Below are 27,094 nucleotides of genomic sequence, written 5' to 3'. Positions count from 1 at the left end.
ATCTTTCCCCGTTTTCTCCACACACATTATTCTTATTCATATTATTATTATTAATTCTTTCTTAGATGTTCCTCTTAAAAAAAGGTGATAAACAAATGTTATTTTTCCTCTCATTTTACTCAGTCACAGACTTTCCTTGGATGACACTGTTTTCCCACTGTACCTGTTGCATTGTGTAGGCAGTATCTTTCCAATATAAAGATGAAGAGAGTATGATCTCCTCAGAGCCTCTAGCCCTTATGCCTTTTGTTCAATGTTTGTAGTGAATTGTCTGAGGCGCTCCCTTCCCGTAGGCTTTGCATGTACTGCTTGTTCAGAGTTCCCAGGCTGAAGGCCAGAAAACAAATTGCACAACCTAACTATGGCACCTAATTTTTTTTTTTTTATTTTATTCATTGTTTTTATCCCTACGTTGCTTGCTATAGAAAGTTACTTCCATGTGCAAACTTTTACAGCATTATTCAATTAAAATCCATCTAAGTCATCTTTTAACATTACATAAGCTTACTGCAGTACATATCAAAGCTCTGCCATGGGTTGGCAGTAAGATGTTTGTGTGTGAGTGTGAACCCAGCAAGAGGAAGCCTTTCAAAGTGGAGGGAAATACTGTCAAGATGAATGAACAGGGGGCAAGAAGTTCATTCATGTGAACTCTTATATAACGTGTATTTGATGCTTCTCTGTCTGCCCCAGCAGGCTGAATAAGAAGAGCTTAAAGACTATCTTTCAGGGAGTATTTAACAGCGTAATGTTTTTCTAGTTCAGAATATCTGTGCAGCTTATTTATTTTTTGTCTCAGGTAGACCATGCAACATCAAACCAATGCATGCTTCCTGCTTTTGACTAGCTAATGAGAGGAACATGTTGCCTGAACTAGTTCTGAAACTCGGGATTGATGTATATATTAATTTAAAAGGATTCACCGTGAAGGGATCACAATGAGATAATTAAGGAACATTATGACCATAATGGCTGATTATACACAATTTTTAATCTTTAAAAGATTCTGTTATGAACTAAATATTTACAAATACATGTGAATATTCAGTTAGTTTTGCAGTAATGTGCCTTCCAAGACTTTCACAGTGTATTTACATTTTCTGCATGTTACTGTTAATGGTATGTTAGAAGTGATACCTCACAAAAACATGTTGTATTGTTGTTTTTGGAAAGGCTGAAGTTTTGGTTTGTGTCTCAGCCCAAAGAAGGGAAGTATGAAGAAGGTGATTGAAAGTGCCAGCACTCTTTCTGAACAAATGGATACCTGCTACTTGTTGCTGGTTTGCATTGAAAACACTGTACTTGAAAATAAGTCATTTCCAGGTCTTTAGTGAAGCACTAAGTCCAACCATTTGTGATTCCTTTTTTTCTTTTCTTTTCTTTCGATAACAGAATTCAATGTAAGTTGCAGATATGGAGGAGTTTTTCATGTTGAGAAAAATGGTCGCTACAGTCTCACACGACCTGAAGCAGTTGAACTCTGCAGAGCTCTCAACAGTACCTTGTCAACACTAGAGCAGTTGAAGAAAGCTCATGAACTTGGATTTGAAACTTGCAGGTAAAGAAATTATTGAAAAAATAATACATTATGACAAGTCCATCCATCCATGCTATAGTGTGATAATTACAATTGACTTCATGTAGCTGTTAATTAGATGGCCATATCAGTCCTCAAGCAAGTTATGTTCTGTAATGAACATTCTGTGCATGTGTATGTTTGCTCTGGGTCTGATGATAAATAAGTCCTTGACTGCATATACTTTTTACTAATTATCTTTAAAAAATCATAACCTCTTACAGATAAAATCTAAAGATGACAAAAGATTGACAGTATAATAAACTAATTAGGAAGATGTTCAGTTCATACAGTATCACTTGGTAAGATAAAGTATGTGAAAAGATAAGTATGAAAAGTATTTATGATTTTCAATGACCTGATGTAAGGTCAAAACTGAAGATGGTGTATACTGTATAGGGAACTCTGTCTTGTCAAGAAACAGCAAAAACCAGCAAGTGGTCCTGTGAGGGATGAACTTGACACCCCAGTGAAAAAATGACCACACTATTAGTGCATTCTTATGATCTGTGACTGGAGCAGTTTCAGAAGAACACAGCCATAAAAATGCTTAAAAACCCTCAAACCATGTTGTTAAGTGACTTGATTACCCTCTGTAATCAATAATGTATAGGGCAACAAATGTGGATAATACAGACTCTTTGGTTTAACAAAAAATAACTAGACCAAGAGACTGGAAGGTAATCACAGAAAATTTTGGATTAAAAAAATAAGTGAGTACTAATACAACATGATACGTGAGGATAATAATTATTGGCTGGAACAACTTACAAGGATTCTTTGTCACACCAAAATTACATCAAGATGAAATATTTTCCCCAACGATGCCCTCTGTTCAAACAGTAATCAAGTTGGGACAGTCCTATGGTCTGTAAATACATCAGACTAGATGATTATGTGATCTTGCTTTACAAAATACATAATGCACTTATTATACAAGTCATCCTAAACATTCATATGCAGAAAGAGATTGAAGGCAGGAGCTGTACATTTGTTTTTTGGTTTTGTTTTTGTTTTTTTGTAAATCAAATAACATAGATTCGTGTTGGCAAACCATTATAGAGTTGAAATAAATTTCAGTAGATTTTCAACTTTATTACAACCTAAAATAAACAGCAAAGATAGAGAAATGGAATTTATTTCCTAACTGATGGGAGTAGAAAATTTCAGTGGACATTTCTCCAAAACTTTAAGATTTCCATTCTGGTACCATGAGAAATAGTACTAGCATCAATACTGCCTGCAACTATTTCCTGTGAATTATTTCATTTCAGTTTAGTCAGTGGTGCTTTACTTTTTTAATGCCTACTGCATGAATGTTCTGTCCTACTGGCTTACAAGCCCATAAGAACTGAATAAAGCTCCTTTCAAATCAATAGTACCCATACAAAGTAATTTGTAATCATGGGAAGTTACATGTGCAGTGCCTTGAAAACGTTCTTATATTTATAAACGTCATGCACTGCTGTTGATGACAACATATGGCACAGTCATTTTCACAAGCATTATGACCTGCACAATGGTGAAAGAGGTGGACAACAGGATCAGGGAACAACGGACAGACAATTCTTAGAAGAATCTTCTGTGAGAAGTGGGAAAGTTGTTTAAAATAGTACCACATAAGGACTGGAGACAATTCTTTCTCTGAGGGAAAAGACCTGCACAACACAGTATGCACATTCTTTCTCTAACATGAGCGTATGAACACAACATTCTGAATTGTCCAGCACTACACAATGTGTAGAGACTAAGGATCAAATCCTAACTAAATGCCTAGGGGTAGGGCTTTCTAGCACTAGCCATTATGAGTATTCTGCAATGTGGAAAGTCTTTTCTGAAGTTAACATATAAAGATAATTGAAAGAAGTAGTAGAGGAAAAGTCTTTTTGCAGTGGGGAGCTGTAGTTTTTCATTAATGTTACAATTCTCCCCACTTCACAGTTTAGCAGAGGACAGATGTGGACATGTAAGGAATGTAGATAGGATTCCTTCCCCCCGTCCTTCTGGCCAGCCCTCCCACCCTCTTACTTTCATTTGTTGATCCTGTGCTAGAAGTCCTTGTCAGTAAGGCTAGGCTCTGATCAAGCTTGAGTAGGAGAGAAAAAATATTCTGCATATAATCATCAAAATACATCTGGAATGGTGACTGAATAAGATGAATCGACCATTACACAAGTAGGTGATTAATGGATTATAAAGTGTCAGCATTGTAGGCTCAGTTGGAAGTGTGAGTAAAGTGGTTTATAATTTCACCTACAAAAGAGATTCAGAACTGCAAGTATCTGCACATTAGGCATGTAACTGGAATGGGGCTCACAGATGAAAAACTACAAAGCTATGAGATTTACTCCTCCCTGATAAGTTGTACCTCTCAAGAAATAAAACAAAACCCAAACCAAACCCCAGTTCTCATTACCGTCCTATCACACGACCCAGCTAAATACAGAATCACAGAATCACAGAATCATCTAGGTTGGAAAGGACCTTGAAGATCATCTAGTCCAACCGTTAACCTAACATTGACAGTTTCCAGCTACACCATATCTCTCAGCTCTATGTCGACCCTACTCTTCAACCCCTCCAGGGATGGGGACTCCACCACCTCCCTGGGCAGCCCATTCCAACGCGTAACAACCCCTTCTGCAAAGAAATGCTTCCTAATATCCAGTCTAAACCTTCCCTGGCGCAACTTGAGGCCATTCCCTCTTGTCCTATCACTTATTACTTGGTTCAAGAGACTCATCCCCCCTCTCTGCACCCTCCTTTCAGGGAGCTGTAGAGGGTGATGAAGTCTCCCCTCAGCCTCCTCTTCTCCACTCTAAACCCCCCCAGGTCCCTCAGCCGCTCCCCATCAGACCTGTGCTCCAGACCCTGCACCAGCTCCGTTGCCCTTCTCTGGACACTCTCGAGTCATTCAATGGCCTTTTTGGAGTGAGGGGCCCAAAACTGAACGTTGGAATTAATCAGGTGTCACAGGATTGCAAAATAGCAATAATGTATTGTGCATTATGTAGCTCTGCTAACCACAGTCGTCACTGAAATATGTGAACTCTGTACACAGTAACCACACTGTTTGACTGAAAGATACAGTAAGAATCTGTGTTGTATCTGAATGTTTTATTAAGCTGTCAGCTTTTACAGAAGGTGATGTGTCTTACTATCATTCTCTAAATTTGCTTAGGTACTATAAATTGAGCCCCCAACATTTCTGTATGAAGTGTCACTGAGCAGCATGTTATGCTCAAAGCAATGAAAATGTGACTCCCTGAAGAAAAAATGTCAGTCTTTAGTGTCAAGTAATACACCTTACACTGACTAAAAAGTACACTTGCCTCTAGTCCCTCGTTTTCACTGTCTTGCTCTGGAACTAATTGTCCTAGCTAATAAGATGCTGACTTCATTAAAATGGGTTTGGCTCTAGAAACTACATGCAAAATGGTGTTGAGTGGCTGGATGCAGCTACATGTGAGAAAGGAACACCCTTCATATACAAAAAGTATGTATAAACACATGCACTTCTGAAAAATAGTGTCAGATGAAAATAATGGCTTCTTCAGAGCTTCTTCATGTTTGAGATACCTAGAACATTCATGCCATCTGCTATAATATGCAATGTGCTGTATTTTCCACTGTTCTTCACAGGTATGGTTTTGTAGTGGGGAATATTGTTATCCCACGAATCAATCCCTATCATCTTTGTGCAGCAAACCATACTGGCATTTACAAACTTTCAACAAACACAACTGGTCGGTATGATGCATACTGTTACAATGCCACAGGTATGTATGTGCCTTTATGATGTATTTTAGATATAGATTAACTAACAATAACATATGTAATCTCTTATTTAAGGTACTGGAATGAGAGCTTCTATATTAAATATCATCTGTAAGTGTATCTACAATGCCAGCAATGAATTTGACCCATTTTGTCATTCGTGTGTTTTGAACTAAACCATGTTCTGCCCTTGGGACTAACTTCGTAGCTTCAGAATGGTTCATTATAACGGTTTAGTGCAGTGACCCACTGCAGCAGTGAATCTAAAAGACAACTGTTGTAGGTGCTGTCTCTCAGTTCTTCTGTTCATGCACACATGAGCTTCTATAGCGAACAGCACTTACTTCTGTCAAGGGATGCTGGGCCTGGCTGCCACCTGCAGCAGCTCCAGGGCCCAGGGGGGCCATCCCAGGCCCATGGATGTGGCTGCTTCTCTGCTGTTTGCAGGTTCATCCATCATTTGCTCTCAGGCAACTCTCCATTAAGACATTAGGGAGCATAGCATCAGGTGAGCTGCCATCCTCTGTCACCCAGAGATGACTCTTCTGCTGCTGCAGCGATGTCCATCCCCACCAGAGCTTTCTAACTCCTCCTCTTACTCCCTTCTGGCACAATGAGCAGGAGGCTCACCCTCTGGTGCCGAGTGTGGCACTGCAGCCCGCCGGAGTAAGCAGTGCTCACCAGGCCAGGGCACACTCTGTCTGTGCAGAGCCTTCCATGGAGCGGATGGGGCCCCTCCGGCTAAAAAGGATTAGAGCTGTCACTGCCATCATGACTGTGGGGTTGTCCGCATCGAAACTGGGCCATAAGGCTATTATAACTGATGTTGATTGCAACTATTTTCTGGAATGGTTATGGAAATGGAGAATCTCGTCATTAGCTGGCAGAACAATCTTGAAGTGCCCCATCTGGGAAGAACCAAAAACGGAGTGTAGGTAGATCAGTGAATAACATTTGATTTGGAAATTTGTTTTCAATTGTTCACATATGAAGCTGACATTTTGTGATTATGTATAATCAATATGGGTACGTACGTGACTTTTTTCTCAATTTTCTCAAGTTCATATTTTCTATTTTCCTTCTTTTACAGAAACAAGGGACAAAGCGTGTGAGCCAATTGAAAGACTAGATACTTCTTTGCTCAATAATCAGGATGAAATAGGTACTGTATTGATTAGAGACACCTGCCACTTGTTTTATTTTTAGGATCTGAGGGTTTTTTTTACACAAACAATTGTTAATATTAAAAATCAAGACAAACATAAGAAGTCAAGACATGTTCAACAGCAATTAAAACAATTAGTCACTTCTCTTCCCCTAAATCCTATGGAGTTTGGTTTGTCTCAGTGTGCTGCTAAACATTTTTTACATAGGTATTTACATTTTTTACCACCTCAGAGCTGCTAATGATTCTTTGACATATAGGGCTTAGCTTAAGACAGCAACCTTTCCACATCTCATTTGAGCTGCTGGTTAGAAAAGCAGCTGGAAGTGGAAATAAAATACCATAATAAATTATTTGTCCCAGTTCTAAAATTCTGATTGACTTTACAGAGGCCAAAATTTTATGTTCAAAATCAAACAGATCAAAATATCAAAATATCTGATGGCAAACAGGCCCTATATGTTTGTCAAATATATACATTAGCATATATACATTAGACATGGTTTAGTGATGTATGATCTAGACAGATTAGATAGGATGGCAAAAATGGATGAACTGATATTAATCCACAACTATTTCTCTTTATCTTTCTTTGTTATAGGCCTCAAACTGTCTAGCATTACTGAAATACAGATATGTAGTTCCTTGATACTATCAGCTGCTTAATTTTCTTTTTCCAACAGTCATTGACAATGCCGATGGCTCGCGTTATAATGCAGATGGCACACGTCATAGCGGGGAGTCCTCAACTTCAGGTGTGGATGATGAAAATGTAGGCAGTGGATCAACACATGACACAACTCCCATGGACACCTCCATCAGGAGATCCAGCCCCTCATATTATGGAAGTGCTACTCCAGTCTCACAGCTGCCAGATCATTCTTCTGGAGCGGGTGAAAAAGAAATTCCTAGAAAAGATTCTGGTAAGGACAGGAGGTTGCCACTATATCCCCTTTAAAATAACGGAGTGAAGGACTACATTGCTAGTTAAAGGATGTCATGAGGGAATGAGAAGCACCATCTCTAATTTGTATCCTGGAGAAGTAAAAGGAGAATGTGTGTCTTTGAAAGAAAACAGAAGCATTCTGAATTTCTAAGGATTTTTTTGATTGCACAGGAGTAAAAAGCAGCCACACGTCAGTATAGTTTCCCACATAAACCTTCCCAGGATATTGAGAAAAGATGGTTCTAAGAATCTGCTCTTGTTCTTATTAAAATATTTATTTAATTAAAGGCCCAAAACATATCTAGCAGTGAACATGGAGAGGTTAGTGAGGCTGAGGGCATGGCTATATAGAGATAAAGACAATATTCTTATCTGTTCTCCAAAAGGGTGAATTGACATTAAGTACTAAGAACAAGGAGGAGTTTACAGTACAAGAGATTTCTCTTTGTACAAACACAAGGGGTTTTTAGGACATTTTCTTACTACAGCATATTACAGAATCCACTGAGAGACGAAAATGTCAAATTAAAATGTTATTAATATCTCTTTCCTTTAGGTGGTAAAGCCAAATCCTATTTTCGTGAAGCCCTACCAAACACAATGCCATACTCTTTTCTAGGGCATTCTGCAGGGTGGCAAAGTAGTGAATCAGAGTACCTTGCCTGTATCTTGCTTTCTTGTGAAAGTGGCACTCATTTTATTTCATCTTTTATGTTGCTAAAATTATCAGAGGTCTGAAAGACTGGCTCCATTGAACCTAAGGGCTACAAAAATAATTAATTCTCTAAGTACAGTAAAGTTTATTGTGTGACCTCTAACTACAGGCTCAAATCACCAGTAACTTACCAGTAAAGGATACCAGTAGTTTGCATCATTATCCTCAATAAATACGGAAATTTAAAAAAAAAAAAATTAGAGCGGAAGCATTATAAAATGGATTATTTATAATCCTAATGGATTAGGATTATAAAATTACTTTTCACTGGTGGTATATTCATGACACGTTATGCTTGTCTTTCCATGTAGTTAGCATCTTGAAAGGTAAATCCTAACATTCTCTTCATATCTCTTTGATATCCTTATGATGTTAGTAAAGTAAGGCTATTTGGGATAGAATTCTGTGAAGAATCTAGTCTGTATCTTTCTTCTCTCTTGGACCAATAAATGAAGGAATGAAGCTTGCAGTCTAGAATAATTGAAGTAGGTGTGAGTACCGAGTTGCTACTCAGTTAATGAAATAGTAATGATTTATCCATCACCATACAGATGATGAAGTTTCTCCTGTATCACCTGACATCTCTTTGGTGACGACAGCTGATGATTCCCCTGGAAAAGATGGTGGACAGTATCCTGCGAGTACTAGTAAGATTTATGTATTATAATAACTACATCAAATATAAATTGCATTAAAACTGCTTTCTTCTTCCAACAGGGCATTCTGGTAAGTGGTGAAGTATACATCATCTCCTGTTTTGGAAAGACATTGAAAGACAGTACTTTCCAGACTGGTTAGGTCAGAAATAAACTTCACTCTCTGGGGCAAGGGGAGTAAAAACATTTACTGTATGTTTACTTCAGTGAGTTCAGATTGTTGTTTTGTGTTTCCCACTGCTTTTTTATCACACCTACTTACTCTGTGAGGCACCACAAGTTAGTGCAACCACTTATCACTTGAAGTCAAGTTCTGAGGTAGAAAAGGACATTTTTGTCAATTTGTGATGAAAGTGTCTGTGATTCTAATATATATATGGTTGTGGATGTGGATGATCCGTGTCAAAACCACGGCCTCGCTCACTAAAGCACTGCTTTAAGTGGCAGTTCCAACTGCCAAGCCACTTGTGCGCTGCTAAAACTAATTTCATCCTTGTTGTTGGCAATATGCATGAGAAAAAATCAGGGCCTGTGGTGGCTCCACAGGCTTTGAGGCTGCAAAAGAACAGTAGCCATTTTCTCTGCTTTGTCTTTAAATAGCTGTACTGAGTGGGAAAAACTACTTGTGACTTTTTATCAAATATGTAGTGCACAGCACCTACAGCAAACGAAAACCTTTTCAAGTCATCTTACACGTTTTGAAGTGGAAATGTACACACGTTAACTCTAGTTCTTAAGTTCAGAGTGATTAAGATCTTTGCCCAGAAAATAAAGCGAATGTAAAGGGAGAACATTTTAATTATACAGAGGAGATCTACAGAGGCATGTTGTAGTAAAGATTGAACTGACAGAAATGGAAGTTTCTTGCTGCTGACTTTTTTCCCCACCGTGGAAGCCCATGATAGTAAGGAATTTGCTTAATTGTTTATTGGTTGCTGATAGATGGTCAAATGGTCTATGTGACTTGGAGGGACTGTCCTGTATTTAGAAATCACATGACAGAGTAAGAATGATTGTGTGTCTTATACAGTTAGCAAAAGCTTTACTAAAAACCAGAAATCATTCAACCAAGCACCTTCTCTCAGAGGATGTGAAGGTTAGTAACACCTTACAAATATGTAAATGGAAAAAAATAATATCAGGTTGATTTTCCCCCAGACCTTGAAAGCAAGTAGAGAATTTTCTGGTGCTTGTTTCAAGTGAAAGGTTTTGCTACAAAATATTACCTGTAAGGTGGGGGGAGTGGGGGCGAACTCCCACCTGGTAACTGTGGGGAGTTTGTCTGGTTGACTGGTGGTGATTTTTCCTTCATATATATTTGCTTTTATATGTGTATGTGACTTAGAGCTTCCTTGTACAGATGTTTCTGTACCCATTGCAAAACCTGTGCATTGTTTCTAGGTGGGAAAGCTTTCGGTTTGCCTTTTGCTACTTGATTATCAAATGTCTTGATCCTAAATACATATGTCCCTTCCTGTTGCTAACAATTCTCTCTCACGGGCATGACTATTTTACAAAGGGAAAGCTAGAGGCATTTAAAATTGTAAAAGATTAAAATAACTATGGAGATAGGTAATAAAAGATGTCAGTACTGATATATGTGTATCACAGAAGTGATAGCATTGACATGATTGCTTATTGGTTTAGGGTTGATAGGTTGGTTCTCTGGAAGAAAAGATTATGAAGGTACCACATCTGGGCTTCTCTGATAGCTTTAGCTATTACTCAGCAACATCACTTTAAAGCCAAACAGACCCATTTCATTTAATTTTACTGCATTACAAATGAATGAGTAATATAACACTGCTTTCAGAAATTAAGTATAAGCTATGCACCTCCATGAGAAGTCATCAAGTATTTAGTAGCATAGGAGAAAGCTACATGGAGAACAAACAGAAAAGATAAAGCCATGCCCCAATGTCTGCTATTTACGTTGTGCAACAGTGCAGGCTGATTGGAATATCCCAGACACAATTTAATTTCCCAGTGTAAAATCCCACAGGCAGAAAAGTAGAAAATTGAGAAATAAGTAAAGAAAACTATTCAGCATATACCTTCAGATAGATGGCTAAAAATATATCTAATTCTATAGTGCATGAAAGTGAGAAACAAAACCAGTGGCTCTCTATCTGTACTAGACACCATTTGTAAACTTAAAGTTTGGTGAAAAAGTGTCTAGCTTGATCAAAACACTTCTTTGCTGTGGGTTTGAAGTGAGCAGTTGCCACAGATCCTTGTTCTTCAGATGATCCCCTGTTATTATTGCTCTGGCTTTGGACGTTATTCGTGATGTTCTCCGTCAAGTTCACAGTCCAACACTTTGCCATTGACTTTCCCTCTTGGCTGAAACAAGTTTTTCTCTTTGTTATTAACAAGTTATGATTCATCTGTAGATGTGCCATGGATCAGATGGCATAAAATTCTGTTGCTGATCAATGAGGTACTTCCCTAAGTTATCAGAGCTACTTACTCAAACAGTAACTGCAACTGATTTTGGTCATTCATGTATTTTTATGCTCTGGTGGTTTTCCCTTTTATTCGTTTTGGAACATTCCCTGAAAAAAATCTCATCAATGAAAAGTCTTCTGTCCATACTTTGGCTGATCTGACAGGAAAGCCTCTGCATTGGTATTTTGTATGTGAAAGGAAGCCATGAGTACATATTCATCACTTAAGAAAATGAGCTTCTAAGGCTTGTTGTGGAAAACAGGTAGAGGTGAGAATTTTGCTGTGATTACAGCAAGTCGGATGGCAATTACTGAGCTAATCATTCAGTTATTTTCTTGTTAACCAATTTTGTGGCATTATAATTTTGTTCACAGTTCCATCCCAAAGCTCCAAATCTGAGACCACCTGGGTTTTGATGGTCTGTCACTCAGAGATCAGAGTTTGAATGTCCAGGTTTCCCATTTTCTGACACTAGTGTCAGAATAGTACTAGTAGTACTAAATTTAGGGAGCAATTAGTGACCGTGAGAAAAGATGTTATTTATTCAGTCAAGGACAGCTTCTCAGAAAGGCAAAATTTTGAGGTGTTGTTGCCAAAATAGCTACACCTTGACAAGTGCAGTTCTGAGTTTAAGTCCATACACTTTGTACACTTTGCAGTTTACAGATAAGCAAAACATAACTACTGCAGACTGAAGAACATCAGTGTACCCTGTTTGATCATTAGAACTTTGATTCCTAGGTATTGCATTTTCCAATGCTTTCATATATTGCACAAAAACTGAGCAAAGCTAGTGTCTCTGATGTTAGTCTTCAAGGTATTTCTCTAAATTAATTATTGAAAGATTTTTTTCTGAATGAAAAAGAGTACATGATACATTTTCTTCATCTTCAAGATATAGAAGATGGTCTAAATGCTGATAAAAATACTGCTTGTGAGCAATTTCCAAAATAAAAATATTTCCAGATAAACATTTTGAAGTAGATTTTGCTTTCTTTTGGTGAATATGTGTATGACTTCAAGTGCAGCTCTTTTTGCAAACTGCTTCTCAGTTCATTGATGAGTAACTTCACAGACAGGAAGGTTAAACTATCAGCTGGGTTGCTTGAGGGATTTCAGTTCTATGGTGCGCATGCTTCTATTAACTTCGAATGCTTTTTGTCAAAATATTGGGACATGTTTCACATGTACATAATTTAATCTGTTGCACCTAAAAATGCTATGAAGAATTCATTGACCTTACTGGACTTTCAGAGCTGGTAACACAATCTTATACTTTAGTAGAACATTTCAAACTTCACTTACACTAAAAGCATTGGTTATTTTTGCTGTTGAAGGAATGTAATGATACCACGGGTTCATACATTCGCCTTGCACTCACATCTCTCAGTGGCATGAGCATGCTCAGGGAGCCGGTCCTAGCAGACTTGACTTTTCTGGAGAAAAGAACTTCTCAAGAAATAATAACAAGATCTTGGTTGCATGAACCATGTCCTAACAGCTCCAGGGCCTCATCATGACAACCTGAAGGAATCCACCACCCAAGCTTGGTGGAATCCGTTCTCAAAGCACTGGTGGTGGTCAAATCCTGGAGAGATGACGCAAGAACCTACACAAGCAACCGAGGGTAAAGAATTTCATGCTAAGAGGGCGCTTTGATTAGGGGCCAAATAACCAGAGCACCAGGGCAGCAAGCTTCAGAAGCATTAAGTGGAGGGGGGTTGAATGTGTGGTATATGTCACGGCTTTTTGTTACCATGTGTTTGAGGTGGGAAAAGCAAAGTACTGTCCATCTGGCAGTGATAGAGCAGTTGACCACATTGTTCATGTACTGTGGAGGTATTCTGTGTCTGAAAAGATGAGTATGCGAGTCATTTTATAAAGGGTGTATTTGGGGTTTTCTTTTTTTCCTGTTTGGAGGCAATTTAGAAGTACTCTATTCCAATGAGAAGGATGTGTGGGAGAAAGGAGGAACAAGTTTTCAAGCCAGTACACTATGCTCACTCTGCTAGAAGAGGACAGAGTATGATTAGTGGTGTGAGCATGCACAGGGCACTGAAATGTAGCCAAGAGCCACATTGGGGCACCTTCAGCAGGGCCATGGCAGCGTGATGAATCCCTTGTGGGTGGAACAACCAGGAGGGGATATGGATCGTGGGAAGCACGGTGCTGTGTGCGCTCCTCTGTGATTGTAAGGCTGCATGAGGGGAGACAAGAAAGCATAACTGCTGTCAGCAGAAGACCTTGTGGTTTAGGGCTTCATGGCAGATTTAACATCATCACAGCAGATGTGACCTCAAGTGGCAATGGTTCAGATGACGAAGATTCTTCAGAGGAGACAATTTACCCAACAGTGTTTCCAGGCTGGGACAGGAGTGTGGCCAAGGACGAGTATGCTCCAAGTACTAGTAAGGAACTTCCTCTCTCTTTGGATGGTCTCTTTCTTCTTTTTCCTGTCCTCCTCCTTCGCCACACATATATTGTGTGAAAATTGGATGCTCTCCTCATCAACTATTCCTTCAGTAATGTCTCTTTTGTGACTGGAAAGATTATATGAGGTCCATACCGATAAGAATGAATATATCGTCTTTCACTACTTAAAATTAACTTCTTGGTTTCATGTCTATTTGAATGCATGCATTCACCCATTATTTTCCAAGAAAAAAATTCTTATCTTTTTTTCTATTTTTTTCTTTTTTTGGAAAACAGTGTTAAAATATTCTAATTCATGTTATTCATAATCTACATCTATACAATACTAGACTTCCTGTCTGTGGAACATGTTCAGGCACAATTTGGGGAGGCCAAACCCCAAGTGTCCTCTTCATTGGGAAGTGTCAACCAAACAATCTCATATTTGCTACCTTCCACGCTCTTCCCATGCACTTTTCTAACATCATCTCATTTGTTTTGTTACCTCAGAAGTTTAGGCATGATCCAATACCACAACTCAGATATTTTAATACATAGCCTTGTTTTCCTGATATGAATAGTCTCGCAGTGATCATCTGATAGCTCTTTTTTAACTAAAGAGCTGTCCATAACTAAAATAATTTTGTCTCAAAACCAGAAAACCACCACATATGAGGATCAACGCTGTGTGTCACTGAAGCACAGTCTGCTACTTGGTCTTATGACCAGGGGACGGCCCCAGCCCTGGTTTTTTTTTTCAGCATAGATTTTGCCATTAGTGACTATACTCTAACACTCTTAATTGTGTTTAATAATCATTGCTGGTTTGTAATTTAATTTAATTCAATTTAATTCAATTTGAGCACATCTTAATGTGACTTTGTCTGTACACTTATTTACTCAGTAATGTTTATAAATCACTGTTTATAAGCTTGCTTTTTTTCAGAAGATAGTGAAGTATTTGTTTTTTCTTCAGCAGTGGTCTTCATTTTTAGAAGAAAATACAAATGAGCAAGTCATCTTGCTTTGGGATTATTTTTTTTTCTTTTTTGCATGTATTTTGGGTATTTCTGGTGTTAATTTATTTATCTTTGAGACTGCATTGGTGACTTATTCCACATGGTGTATTGCATTCCAACTACTTTCTATTGCCTAGTGATGTCTGCATGCTCCATGGGTGAAAATGGTTACAGTCTCTGATCGTAGACTCTTGTGGGAGTTTTATGTTATCTGGTCAATTGTATTATAACTTTCTTGACTAATATTGGCTTCCTGGTGGCTGTCAGGGTGCTTTCATTTTTTTGCTGACTGTAGCTTTTGAGCTCAGTGGTGGATATTCTAACATGAATCTGAGTACTTCTTGAGTACTTAGCAAGCATGTTTTACATGTATTCAGACATCTACCTTATTCTCTAGTTCCAGCATTATTCTTCAAACTTGAGTTTAAATGTCTATAACTGCTGTAATGGTTTTGCACTACTTCTGCTATACATTATTCTTCTGTTTCTTGTCTTCCCCATTCTTCTTGGGAAAATTTGCATCTGTCTGATGCAAAGAAAAGAACGACTGGTTTCATGTAAAGGGATTTAATAAGAAAAGTAGAGAGACTACAGTTAAGCTATGCATTAATTTCCATTTTCCATTACATTTATGGCACATACTAACAGTAGAGTAATAGTGGTAGATGTAGAGCATGGTCAGCGTTGAATCCTCCATTGTCCTGGCAGCTGTAGAGTCGCAACATGAAACACTTCTGGAAATCTCCACACAAGAGCATTGGAACCCCACACAAGAGCATTGGAACCCCACACAAGAGCAATGGAACCCTGCCTATACAGATGAAGAGGAGCAGTATCCTAGCTCTGCTAGCAGGGGTAAAGCTATTAGCATTTCAGATAATATTCAGATTTGTGACATAATTCAGTGAAGTATAACACTGTTATGGTGCAGCTGGTTGTAATTCCCATACCATTAGCCTCAGTTCAGTATAATACCTTTATATTATTTGCACTAGAGCCCTCAGAGGTGGCATCTATAACATTTATCGGTCATTCCAAGTCCATCTCTTGCATCTAATCTTCATTACGTGCCCCTTTTCCTCACATCTCTGGGATTTTTAAACTTGCACTCTCAGTAGTGTAATAAAACTAACCAGATTGTAACATTTGGTGACCCGCCTTGGTGAGGAAAAAAAAATCCCTTTTTTCCACTTCAAAATTTCTATTGTAAAATCTGAAGACAAAAGACAAAAAAGGGAGCCAGTGATTCAAATGCATGAAACTGTGCTACAAAGGATAATATGCTACCTCCAGATGAATGTGAATATTTTGCTGCCAGTGTTAGTGCCGGTCGCCAACCGAGATACTGAAAGTGTGCTCATGCTCTTCAAGCCTAAAAACCTCTGTAGGTAAAGGCTTACTGAGTGCATTCTCCAGCTCTTTTTGCTGTGTACCTAAATAGTTTCCAGTTAACATTTTTTGAAAAGCATAGCTGGATATGAGCTTCGTTTTTAGAACGTTTTGGCTATAATGCACAGCTTTACCCTGTTAAGGAGAGGTGCAAAACTGAATAGCTGGAGGCGCAGCTATGTACAGCTGGTTTGGGAGCCAGCCTTGTAACTGCATAAAATTAGCTTGTACTGAAAAGAAATACATTTCATTGGGACTTGTGGAAAACTTCTTATCCCGCTGTAAAAACAAGCATTCTCTACATCCTGTGGTACTTCTTTGGATTCATATGATCTGGCTCCAATAGCTAGATACTTGTCTTTCTGGGCATCAGAACAGGTGCTATAATGATCCAGAAATAATTTTCGTGATAACTTTCTTTTAGTACTGAAGTATTGTTAGATCGATTGCTTGTATTCATACATTAGTTAATTCTAACTTTTTTTTTTTTTACAAGATAATCTATATGTATTTGGTTTAATTACAAAAATAATGAATTAAATTTGCATGAGTACCCTCTTTATGAACACTTCATTGCCTGAATGTGAAGATAAATATTCCTCCAGTTTTGATCTTTTTGGGAAATAGGTTTCTCTAGCTGGTGACTTACGGCCTATGTAACAGGTCCGCCTCATTCTTTGCATGTTCTGATTAGGGACCTTTGGTTTACCTTCGATACATCACTTATGCAAATGTTTGATACCTAAGGCATATATATTTCAATCTGAGTACTAATGCTCGTCTTAGTACTATAGGTATTCTTTTTTTTTCCTGCTGTATCTTTTCTAAGCCTTTTAATGTTCATTAGAAAACTTCTTATGGTGGTGGTACTTCAGGTGATTTCTGACTGCATCTTCTGCTATCTAAGCAACAGCAAATTAAAGAGGGAGCAATGAATTTATTTTATCAGTAAGAGCTTTAATTATTACTGAGTTCAGAACAAGTATGCTTTTCAACTTTGAATATATAAACCTACTTATTTCATTTATCCAGCTCCAGAAGAAATGGCAATTTCCTTAGAGCCAGACTTTTAGTTCTGTAATTCAGATATTAACTCAAAAGAGAAAATTCATCATCTTTTTCACTTTTAAAAACCCAGAATGCACAGACTCAACAATTAAGTTAGTATTAATAAATATGAACTAGAGGTGCAAGCTGTTGTTTCTACATGTTCTTCCACTGCTTCTCCTATAGCTTTTCTCTGCCATTGGTCATTGGGATACTTTCTAGCACACTTAAATCTTCTTCTGACCCTGGTGAGGCTTTTGTGTGATGGGGTTTGCAAAGGACTTTTGTTTTCTTTCAAATTTCATTTCACATCAAATGCAACAATGAAAAGAAAAAGCCAAAACACAAAAGCCAAGCACCCTTGCTTTGTAGACCATGAAGATGAGAATAATATGACTGATGTTAGGTATTTTGATTGTTATTGATTGAATCATCATCTTATCAGCACTAGTTACAAGTGAAAGTGAAAAACGTCAAGGAGCAACCCAACATCCACTATTACACAGTGTTCATTCTGGGTGGATCAGTCAAGAACAAAATCCTGCAAATACCACTGGGAGTATTGAACAACATGAATTTACTGTTGCAGGTGAAAATTATATTGAAAAGGAATCTTCTCAAACAGGTAATATTACAGGTCACATTTTAGTAAATTATCAGGGTTTACTAAAGATTTAGTTTTGGGACTTTTTTACTAACAATTTTTCATTCTGAGGCCATAACAGAGGTTCTGCGAATAAACCTGAGCAATTCTGATGCTTTGGTTTGGGGTTTTTTTATTCTTCAGACCTGTTCCTGAGGATTTTTTTTCTCTCCTACTTCAATTGCATGTGAAGACCTATAGCAGATTAATTTCGTAACTGTCTCCTACGTTTTGTGTTCTATGTCATGGCAGTCACAAGGTTTTAACAGGCTATCTACTAGGGTAGGATCTGTAGGAAGCAGTGAATGTTTAAATGGAAAAATAATAATGTCTGTTGTATTTTTCACATATTTGAGAGCTGTGTTCACTCCCTTGTTGCAAGTCATTATTGGACCTGGTTTATTTCTTCAGTTTTTCTTAATATGGCAACTATATCTAAAAATTTTAATCTAAAATATCTAGTCAGCACACTTTTGAACTCTAACAAGGTGATACTGATGATGAAGGGAAGAAAACAAAGCATACTGTAGAATAAAAGGGAGTCTTCTCCCATCGGTTGAAGCAATTGAAACGTAAAAGAACACAATATATTATAAAGCTAGTAACTGAAGATTGACATATATTAATTTCTGTTCCTGTGAGTGTGCTAAGTTTACTAGTTAATGTCTGATGTGCTGTACTAAGCACTGCCAACATTGAATTTAACACAGTCATCATCTGCTCTTGCAGATTATCAAATACGGGCCACTGAAGACAAGCATATTATAGACATTACTTGAGATGCTGTGCATCCATTCTTTCGATTCAATGGAATCCTACTGGCAAAAGTTTTGAGTAGCTCACTGCTTCAGCAGTCCCTAAGCCAACAGTCCTCTAAGATATCAACCCCAGGTGTTTCATCAACATCCTTTAAAAATCTGGTGATGCAGTATGATGTATTACTGATATATATAAATACTATACTACTATAGCAATATAATTTGGCCTAGTTACACTTAAAATTTTAACATGCTGTGGCAATTTTCTCAGGTTTTTTTGATTGGGTCGGGATGGTTAATGAGGGTTATGCTACTTATAAGATTTGGATACTCTTTTGCTGTGACTGTCTAATAAAAGCTATAGATTGGTTGATAGCAACAATATCATATTTTTCTAAATAACTGCAATATCAAATATTCTCCAGCTGAATGCTCTCTTATTTACTGTGTGTACCACTCACAAATCTGCAGCATGTGCTAGCCTTCCCCTCTGTCAGACTTCCTTGTCTATTTTCCTGGAGATGCTACAATTAATAAAATAGTGAAATTTTAAGGGGAAGAACTTGGATATAGTCAATACACTGAAATGCTGTGATTAAAATCTTACTGATGGGTCATATTCTTGCAGTTATTTCTGCCTTTGCTGTTCTTAATTCTGCATCAGTGGAAATTGGTTTAATATTCAACCAATACAAAGTCAACAGTATAATTCAGGGAAATAATCTTGAAAAACAATAAGGTATCTTGATTCTGAAAAGCATATGCTCAGTTTAAGGAAGGAGTTGGTCCTATTGGGACAGTAGGCAGCTTTTCTAAACATAAGCCAGAATGAGAAGCAAATCTGCTTTACTTCTCTTTGCCATTAAATGTAGTAGACTTGTGAGCAAGGCCTGTCATAGAGACAAGAACCGAAGAGGAGAATAATATGAGAAATGGATCTTTATATACTGAGTTCATAATTGCTTCACCATCACCATAACAGCTATGGCCTCCAACCATGGGGCCAAACAGAATGACTCAGCGCAAGACCCATTGGTGTATCCAGGTTGGGACAAGGGAGAGGATTATGCTACACAACCTGCTATAATGGATAGAATTATCCCTTCCAGAGAGAATAATCATGAAAAAGAGTCTTCCACTACAGGTATTAGTAATAATGTCAATTATGTATATTTTACCATTTCTGTCTCTCAGATGGCCAGGCTTGGAAAGACATTGCGTGAACTTGTAGAGAGGAGTAACTTACTGATCTCTTAAACATAATGATATAAATTACAGAGTGATTAATTTTGTCTGTACTCTGCCTGCATGGTGGTGAGATAGAAGTTTTAAATAGCTCTGTATAAAACATCTATTTTTTACTTACCAGCACCACTTTTAGTGCTTTCTGTTCCTTAGTGAAGCATGACTGTGGAATTGCATCCAGGTTATTACATAAGTCATATAATTTGGTGTTGCCAAACTGTCTTTACAATAAAGTTGAAATCATCCTTATGCATATTTGTACATCAACAGGTTAATGCTTTTAATTTGTGAATTTTCATCTGGGGAAAGAGTGTTCCTTTAATAGATTTTATCCAAATGTTTATTCTGGTTCATAGAATGATGAGAGAAAGGAATTTACAAAACTGGCATGACACAACATCATAATGCAGTCTCATACAACACATGCCATTTATATCATCAAAATAATGTTCTAAAAACACGATATGAGAAACACATGACTTATTAGTGAAGTGAGAGGAAAGGTAACTTTAGTCATTTCTTAAACAGACAATGATCAGAACCTATTTTTGAGTTTGTGACAAGTATTTAGATTTCTTATATAGTTGCTGTGTGTTCCTCTGATGATATCTCTTCTGTCTTATTGCTCCTGCCATTGTACACCATTAGCCAGCTATTCTGAAAAAGCAGAACAGCCTAGGTTACGAAGCTGGAAAGCTGATAACAATGAAAATAAATAGCAAAGCCTGTTTCCTTCTATTCTTTGTGATCCAATTAGAAGAAAAAACCATAAAGTGTATTCTGCATATAAGGAAGAGTAGAACAGTGTGAATGGTGGGTTCAGTAAACCGCCTGTCACAGAGTAATTCTAAAAGGTAAAATCCTTCAGTAATGCCAAACTTTAAAGCTGATTCTGGCAGGAAACCTAGTCTTACAACGACTATGAACAGAACAATTAATTATACAGCTATGTCCTTTCCATGTGTCCACTGTCCCTGGGAAAATTTTGGATTAAGTAAAAAAAGTGGATGAGGATAACACATGAAAATATCAAATCAATACTTGAGAGAGCAGTGATGATGTATGGAAGGACAGAGGGTCTCCCTGTCTTCCCCCTTTGTGGCGAGAACAGGGTATCAGGGGTTAAAATGAACAGGAGACTTGAAGGTGGTGGGGATGGGAGGGGCGTGGCAGCACACATATGCAATTCACAGCTGATTAAATCGTCATGGTAACAGCTGTTGCTTCTCCTGATGGTGCCCACCACGAAGACCCAACCCAGCCACCTCTGCCTTCAGATAATGAACCAGGACAGGGCACTGAAGGCATCACGCATCCCACAGATGCCCCTGACAGTGAGGTCCTCCACAGGGCCACAGCCAGTACGAACAAAGCTGGTGATGACTCTCCTCTGACGGGTACCAGTAAGAACGATGGATCATGCTCATTTCTCACACCCGGGGTGAAATGAGGCATTACTTCTTCTGAAATCGAGTCCTTTCCCTATCTTTCTCATCTTGGGGTTCTACATTCTCGGTGTGGACTTGCAGCGCAATAATCTGTGGTGGGATCTGTGCTGTTGATAGAATTGCCTTCTGGACAAGGCATAAGGGACTCCTTGCTGGTACACTTGGCGGTTTCTGTCCTTTGCTGGCGCATGTTTCTTGGTGGCCTCCTCACTGTTCTGCAAGACACACACTTTGGTGATCCTGAATCCCCAGCCCCATCTTCCTTTCTTGCGCATCAGTGGGGCTTAGGCTTGATATGCTTTGGCACCACGGTGGGTGCAGTGGAGGTGCTCTGGTGGGTTAATCAGATGGCTTGCTTCTGCGACTCAGCAGCAGCACCAGCACTGGGGAGAGCTGTCCCAGCGGTGAGGGCAGGGCAGCTGTAGAAGACTTACGTCTTCTACATAAATTCTGCCTTCAATTCATTACTCCTCTTCACTGGTGAATTGCCAGGCAAGACCGCCACAGATCTGGCTGCAGTCTGGCCGCTCACTCCTGAGTTACAGGGTCAGGTTGTTGCTGCTGTGGTCTCTTCTCCTGAAGGTCTTCCCTCTCCATCTGTCACTGGGATCTGTGTATGTAGCCAAGGTCTCCCTCCAACACGGTGGGCAATGTATGTGGCGCTTAATGGTCTCGGAAGCCAGTGACAGTGTGGGAGAAGAAGGGGAGGCCTTCATGTCTTCTCTCGTTCTGTGCTTTCAATGAGGAAGACGGACGTGCTTTCTGGCTTGCTGTGGTGCAGAAAAAAGGGAAATAATGTGGGTGGTGGTTTTGTGACCGCTCACTTTTAAAGCTGATCGTGCCATCGTCATGGCAGTCACAGAGTCCTTGGATGATGTTAAGCGAGAGAAAGCAACCGAGGAGCCACTGGCAGCTGGCACCCCACCTGGAAGTGAAAGTGAAAAAACAGCCACCACAGAAGGTTCCCATGTGGATTGGATACCTCGAGTTTTTCCAGATACTGAAGACCACCTTAACCAATTGCAGACCCCTCTTCCTACTAGTAAGAACTGCGAATTGCAAGCATTTTCTGTAACCTTTCACCATTTGCAGAGTCTTGTGCAACAAAGGAGAATCAATGCCCATAGAAAGAGTTCTTTACTGTCAGTACTAATATCTGTAACGTAAAACCCAATGTAGCAGCATTTGACAGTGTCCCTGAAGCTGATGATCTGTAGTCAGCCTGGGATGCAGGTCTGGAAATCCTCCTGACTACTGTCTCTATGTCCTTTCCATGTGTCCACTGTCCCTGGGAAAATTTTGGATTAAGTGAAAAAAGTGGATGAGGATAACACATGAAAATATCTGATCAATACTTTGAGAGAGCAGTGATGATGTATGGAAGGACAGAGGGTCTCCCTGTCTTCCCCCTTTGTGGCGAGAACAGGGTATCAGGGGTTAAAATGAACAGGAGACTTGAAGGTGGTGGGGATGGGAGGGGCGTGGCAGCACACATATGCAATTCACAGCTGATTAAATCGTCATGGTAACAGCTGTTGCTTCTCCTGATGGTGCCCACCACGAAGACCCAACCCAGCCACCTCTGCCTTCAGATAATGAACCAGGACAGGGCACTGAAGGCATCACGCATCCCACAGACGCTCCTGGCGATGACGTCCTCCACAGGGCCACAGCCAGTACGAACAAAGCTGGTGATGACTCTCCTCTGACGGGTACCAGTAAGAACGATGGATCATGCTCATTTCTCACACCCGGTGTGAAATGAGGCATTACTTCTTCTGAAATCGAGTCCTTTCCCTATCTTTCTCATCCTGGGGTTCTACATCCTTGATGTGGACTTGCAGTGCAAATGTTTTTATGACTTCCTTGCACATGAACATCCCAACAAATTGCTATGTGTTAAGGATATTTTTTCCCTGGGTCCCCTGTTTCTTATGTCTCCCAGCTTTTCTCAGGTTTAATTTTAGTAGAAGGTGATACTGAGAAAGCAATTGCTTTGGGGGGGTGGCAGGTGGTACAAATGAATCATAGACTTAAACACAGTTTTTGATGTCTAATCAGTCCTGGTCTTGATGTTGCCACTGAGTTTCCTAATACTGTAAACTGAAATAACTTACTGCAGTTTGTTCATGTAGTTCTGCAAAGCTCTAGCTTCGATTCCTAAACTCTGGTTGTTATCCAATTAGAATAATCCCCAATCAAAATATTGCTTTTCTATTCTAATATTTTTATTGTTTAATAATGGATTTTTCTAAGATCATAGTGCTTTGGAACTTTTGCATCTTTCTTGCATTTTCTAAAAAAAAAAAAGGATCCTAAGAAAAAATTCTCATTTACGCTTTCCCTTTTCTTCTCCAAAATCCATTCTCATCACGATTATTTAATCTGCAACATTTAGGATTTTCCAAAGAGCTATGAAAACTAAAGATTGTGTGGATTAAACTAGTTATTTTCTCTACTCCTTACTCCTGTTTTCTAAATATGGAGGAGATCCTATAAAGCTTCACAGTTCATTGTCATCAGCCTGTAAAGCTTTATGTGGTTTGACAGATCAATTGCAAATATGAAAACCCAAGTGCAATTTTACAATTTATTCAAATGTTTTCAGTCAAGTCATTCTAATCTTACTCCTATGTAACAACAGGAATTCTTACATTCATTTTATTTTGAAAATAATATATTTTTCTCCTTTCTAAATACTGATTATGAGGTATTTTCAAAACTAACACTTCAGGCTACAGTTGTTTAGAAATGCATTTTTCGGTTTCTCATTTTGCTTAGCGATGTTAACTTTCAGTGGTGTAATTTTGAATGGTATTAACATTTATTGCTCATTTAATATTTTGGAGTACTTGGAAATTCTGAAAGTGCATTTAGTTAAGCTATGCCTAATTCTTAGCATGCTTTTCTAAAATTCTTACTCTTTTGCATCAGCAGCAGTCTTAGCAGTGCCAGAGTGATGTGTGAAGGATGTTCATTAAATATTTCATTCCTTAATTTTCTATTTTAATTTGAATTAATTTGAAATTCTTCTAGTGAGAGACCAGCCCACATTCTTATGATTACCTCATGGGAAAAGAGAAATGCCTAAATAAACTTAAAAAGACATTTCTTAATCTGATGGTATTGTCAATCTCAAATAGTTCTAAGTGGCTGCTACCTAGTCTTTGGAAAGTCTTTACATGCTTTAATAGTTGCTTATTCATTTCCTAAATTTCAGTGTGGATTAAAGTAATCAATAGTGTATTACAAAAAGACAGACCAGAAATGATTTCACATATGTGCAAGATCTTGTTTGCTTGGGTTTTTTATTTTCACCTTATATTGTATATTGGCTAATAAAGAAAAAGGTAGAGCATGTTAAATAAAATAGAGGAAAAAATACATAAGGTGAGGCTTTGTAAACGTCTTTGAAGTTAACTTAGCCATTATCACAACAGTCACAGCCTCCACTGTTGTTCCGAAACAAGAAGATATAACGCAGGAAGTGTGGGCACCTCGCGTCATGGTAACAGCTGTTGCTTCTCCTGATGGTGCCCACCACGAAGACCCAACCCAGCCACCTCTGCCTTCAGATAATGAACCAGGACAGGGCACTGAAGGCATCACGCATCCCACAGACGCCCCTGGCAGTGAGGTCCTCCACAGGGCCACAGCCAGTACGAACAAAGCTGGTGATGACTCTCCTCTGACGGGTACCAGTAAGAACAATGGATCATGCTCATTTCTCACACCCGGTGTGAAATGAGGCATTACTTCTTCTGAAATCGAGTCCTTTCCCTATCTTTCTCATCTTGGGGTTCTACATTCTCGGTGTGGACTTGCAGCGCAATAATCTGTGGTGGGATCTGTGCTGTTGATAGAATTGCCTTCTGGACAAGGCATAAGGGACTCCTTGCTGGTACACTTGGCGGTTTCTGTCCTTTGCTGGCGCATGTTTCTTGGTGGCCTCCTCACTGTTCTGCAAGACACACACTTTGGTGATTCTGAATCCCCAGCCCCATCTTCCTTTCTTGCGCATCAGTGGGGCTTAGGCTTGATATGCTTTGGCACCACGGTGGGTGCAGTGGAGGTGCTCTGGTGGGTTAATCAGATGGCTTGCTTCTGCGACTCAGCAGCAGCACCAGCACTGGGGAGAGCTGTCCCAGCGGTGAGGGCAGGGCAGCTGTAGAAGACTTACGTCTTCTACATAAATTCTGCCTTCAATTCATTACTCCTCTTCACTGGTGAATTGCCAGGCAAGACCGCCACAGATCTGGCTGCAGTCTGGCCGCTCACTCCTGAGTTACAGGGTCAGGTTGTTGCTGCTGTGGTCTCTTCTCCTGAAGGTCTTCCCTCTCCATCTGTCACTGGGATCTCTGTATGTAGCCAAGGTCTCCCTCCAACACGGTGGGCATGTATGTGGCGCTTAATGGTCTCGGAAGCCAGTGACAGTGTGGGAGAAGAAGGGGAGGCCTTCATGTCTTCTCTCGTTCTGTGCTTTCAATGAGGAAGACGGACGTGCTTTCTGGCTTGCTGTGGTGCAGGAAAAAGGGAAATAATGTGGGTGGTGGTTTTGTGACCGCTCACTTTTAAAGCTGATCGTGCCATCGTCATGGCAGTCACAGAGTCCTTGGATGATGTTAAGCGAGAGAAAGCAACCGAGGAGCCACTGGCAGCTGGCACCCCACCTGGAAGTGAAAGTGAAAAAACAGCCACCACAGAAGGTTCCCATGTGGATTGGATACCTCGAGTTTTTCCAGATACTGAAGACCACCTTAACCAATTGCAGACCCCTCTTCCTACTAGTAAGAACTGCGAATTGCAAGCATTTTCATTTATACATCAGTCAGTTATTACTCCAGACAATGGCAACTGTCCAGAAATACAACTACTAACCATAATAGTAAATTATTGTCAGATTATGATTTCCTGTTTGGGTTTTGTTATAGTTTATAACCCGCTTATAAGATGTCATTAAGGGAAATCTCTGTGCAAAGCAGAAGACATTTGCTAAAGGTTGAAAATAGTGGTTTTCAAATAATCTTTTCTTGTGTTCTGTTACCTGTTTGTGTTAACACAACTATTATAGTGAACAAGTGTAAATTTTCTCATCAACCCCTTACATACCTGATAGCGTTTTGCCTTTCTTTTTTGCTGAGCCCAAATGATAGCTCTGTAACTCTTAACCATTTGTCACTTTTTTCTGCCATCCATATTCCCTACATTATTTGAATATGTATCAAAAGAAAGGTAATTCTCTGTGAAACCTTTTTTCCTAGGTCTATTTGCTGTTAGTGTCTTGCCTGTTGATTAATTATAGGTATGTTACTGGGCTGTAACTGACATTTCATTTGCGAACGACTTTTCTTTTAAAGGGTTATTCTTCTGATAGACTTAGTGCAGGTAACAGTAACAGTGTTTACTTATTACACTACACATAGCCTTTTGGTTTTTGTGTGTGTGGTCACATGCTAATAGTACGGGAAATGAAGGGACTTTTCCTTATTCCCAAATGCAATTTCCATACAGATAATCATCCTAACAGTAAGTTTTTTTCCAAACGCTACTTCTCACGCACACTAATTCAAATACTGTTTTCATGCAATTTCTTGAAAGTTAGTGGAACCATCCCAGCGTAGATTTTGGCCAATGCTCTGTGGACGTTCTTTGCACATAAGCAAGATTTTGTACCTATATTTTTATACAGCATTATACAGCAAACGCTTTAAAAATAATTATTTTACTAATTAAGTAATTAATGTTATTTCATACATTGTCAGGTAGAATGTGGTCTACTTATTGTTTTTTCAGAATTTTATATAAACCCACTAAAATCAACCACATCAAAATTGCCTGAGTTATAGTATT

General features: G+C 39.0%; 2 protein-coding genes across 2 annotated transcripts in view; both read left to right on the top strand.

Moving 5' to 3' along the window:
• CD44 (CD44 molecule (IN blood group)) overlaps positions 1-27,094 on the top strand; it is a 56,255-nt gene that overhangs the window by 20,910 nt on the left and 8,251 nt on the right. The window contains exons 2-6 of the mRNA XM_074852523.1: positions 1,393-1,558; positions 5,219-5,355; positions 6,444-6,515; positions 7,202-7,441; positions 8,731-8,826. Of these exons, the coding sequence (XP_074708624.1) occupies positions 1,393-1,558; positions 5,219-5,355; positions 6,444-6,515; positions 7,202-7,441; positions 8,731-8,826 (711 nt within the window). The remainder of the gene's footprint in view (positions 1-1,392; positions 1,559-5,218; positions 5,356-6,443; positions 6,516-7,201; positions 7,442-8,730; positions 8,827-27,094) is intronic.
• Positions 15,389-21,246, top strand: LOC141935862 (uncharacterized). Its single transcript, XM_074852508.1, has 4 exons — positions 15,389-15,569; positions 17,596-17,775; positions 19,534-19,695; positions 21,014-21,246. The coding sequence occupies exons 1-4, from the start codon at positions 15,389-15,391 to the stop codon at positions 21,244-21,246; spliced, it is 756 nt and encodes a 251-aa protein (XP_074708609.1).

This window comes from Strix uralensis, chromosome 29, assembly GCF_047716275.1.
Source record: "Strix uralensis isolate ZFMK-TIS-50842 chromosome 29, bStrUra1, whole genome shotgun sequence".
NCBI classification, from domain to species: Eukaryota; Metazoa; Chordata; class Aves; order Strigiformes; family Strigidae; genus Strix; species Strix uralensis.
This window is presented reverse-complemented; position numbering and strand designations above follow the sequence as displayed.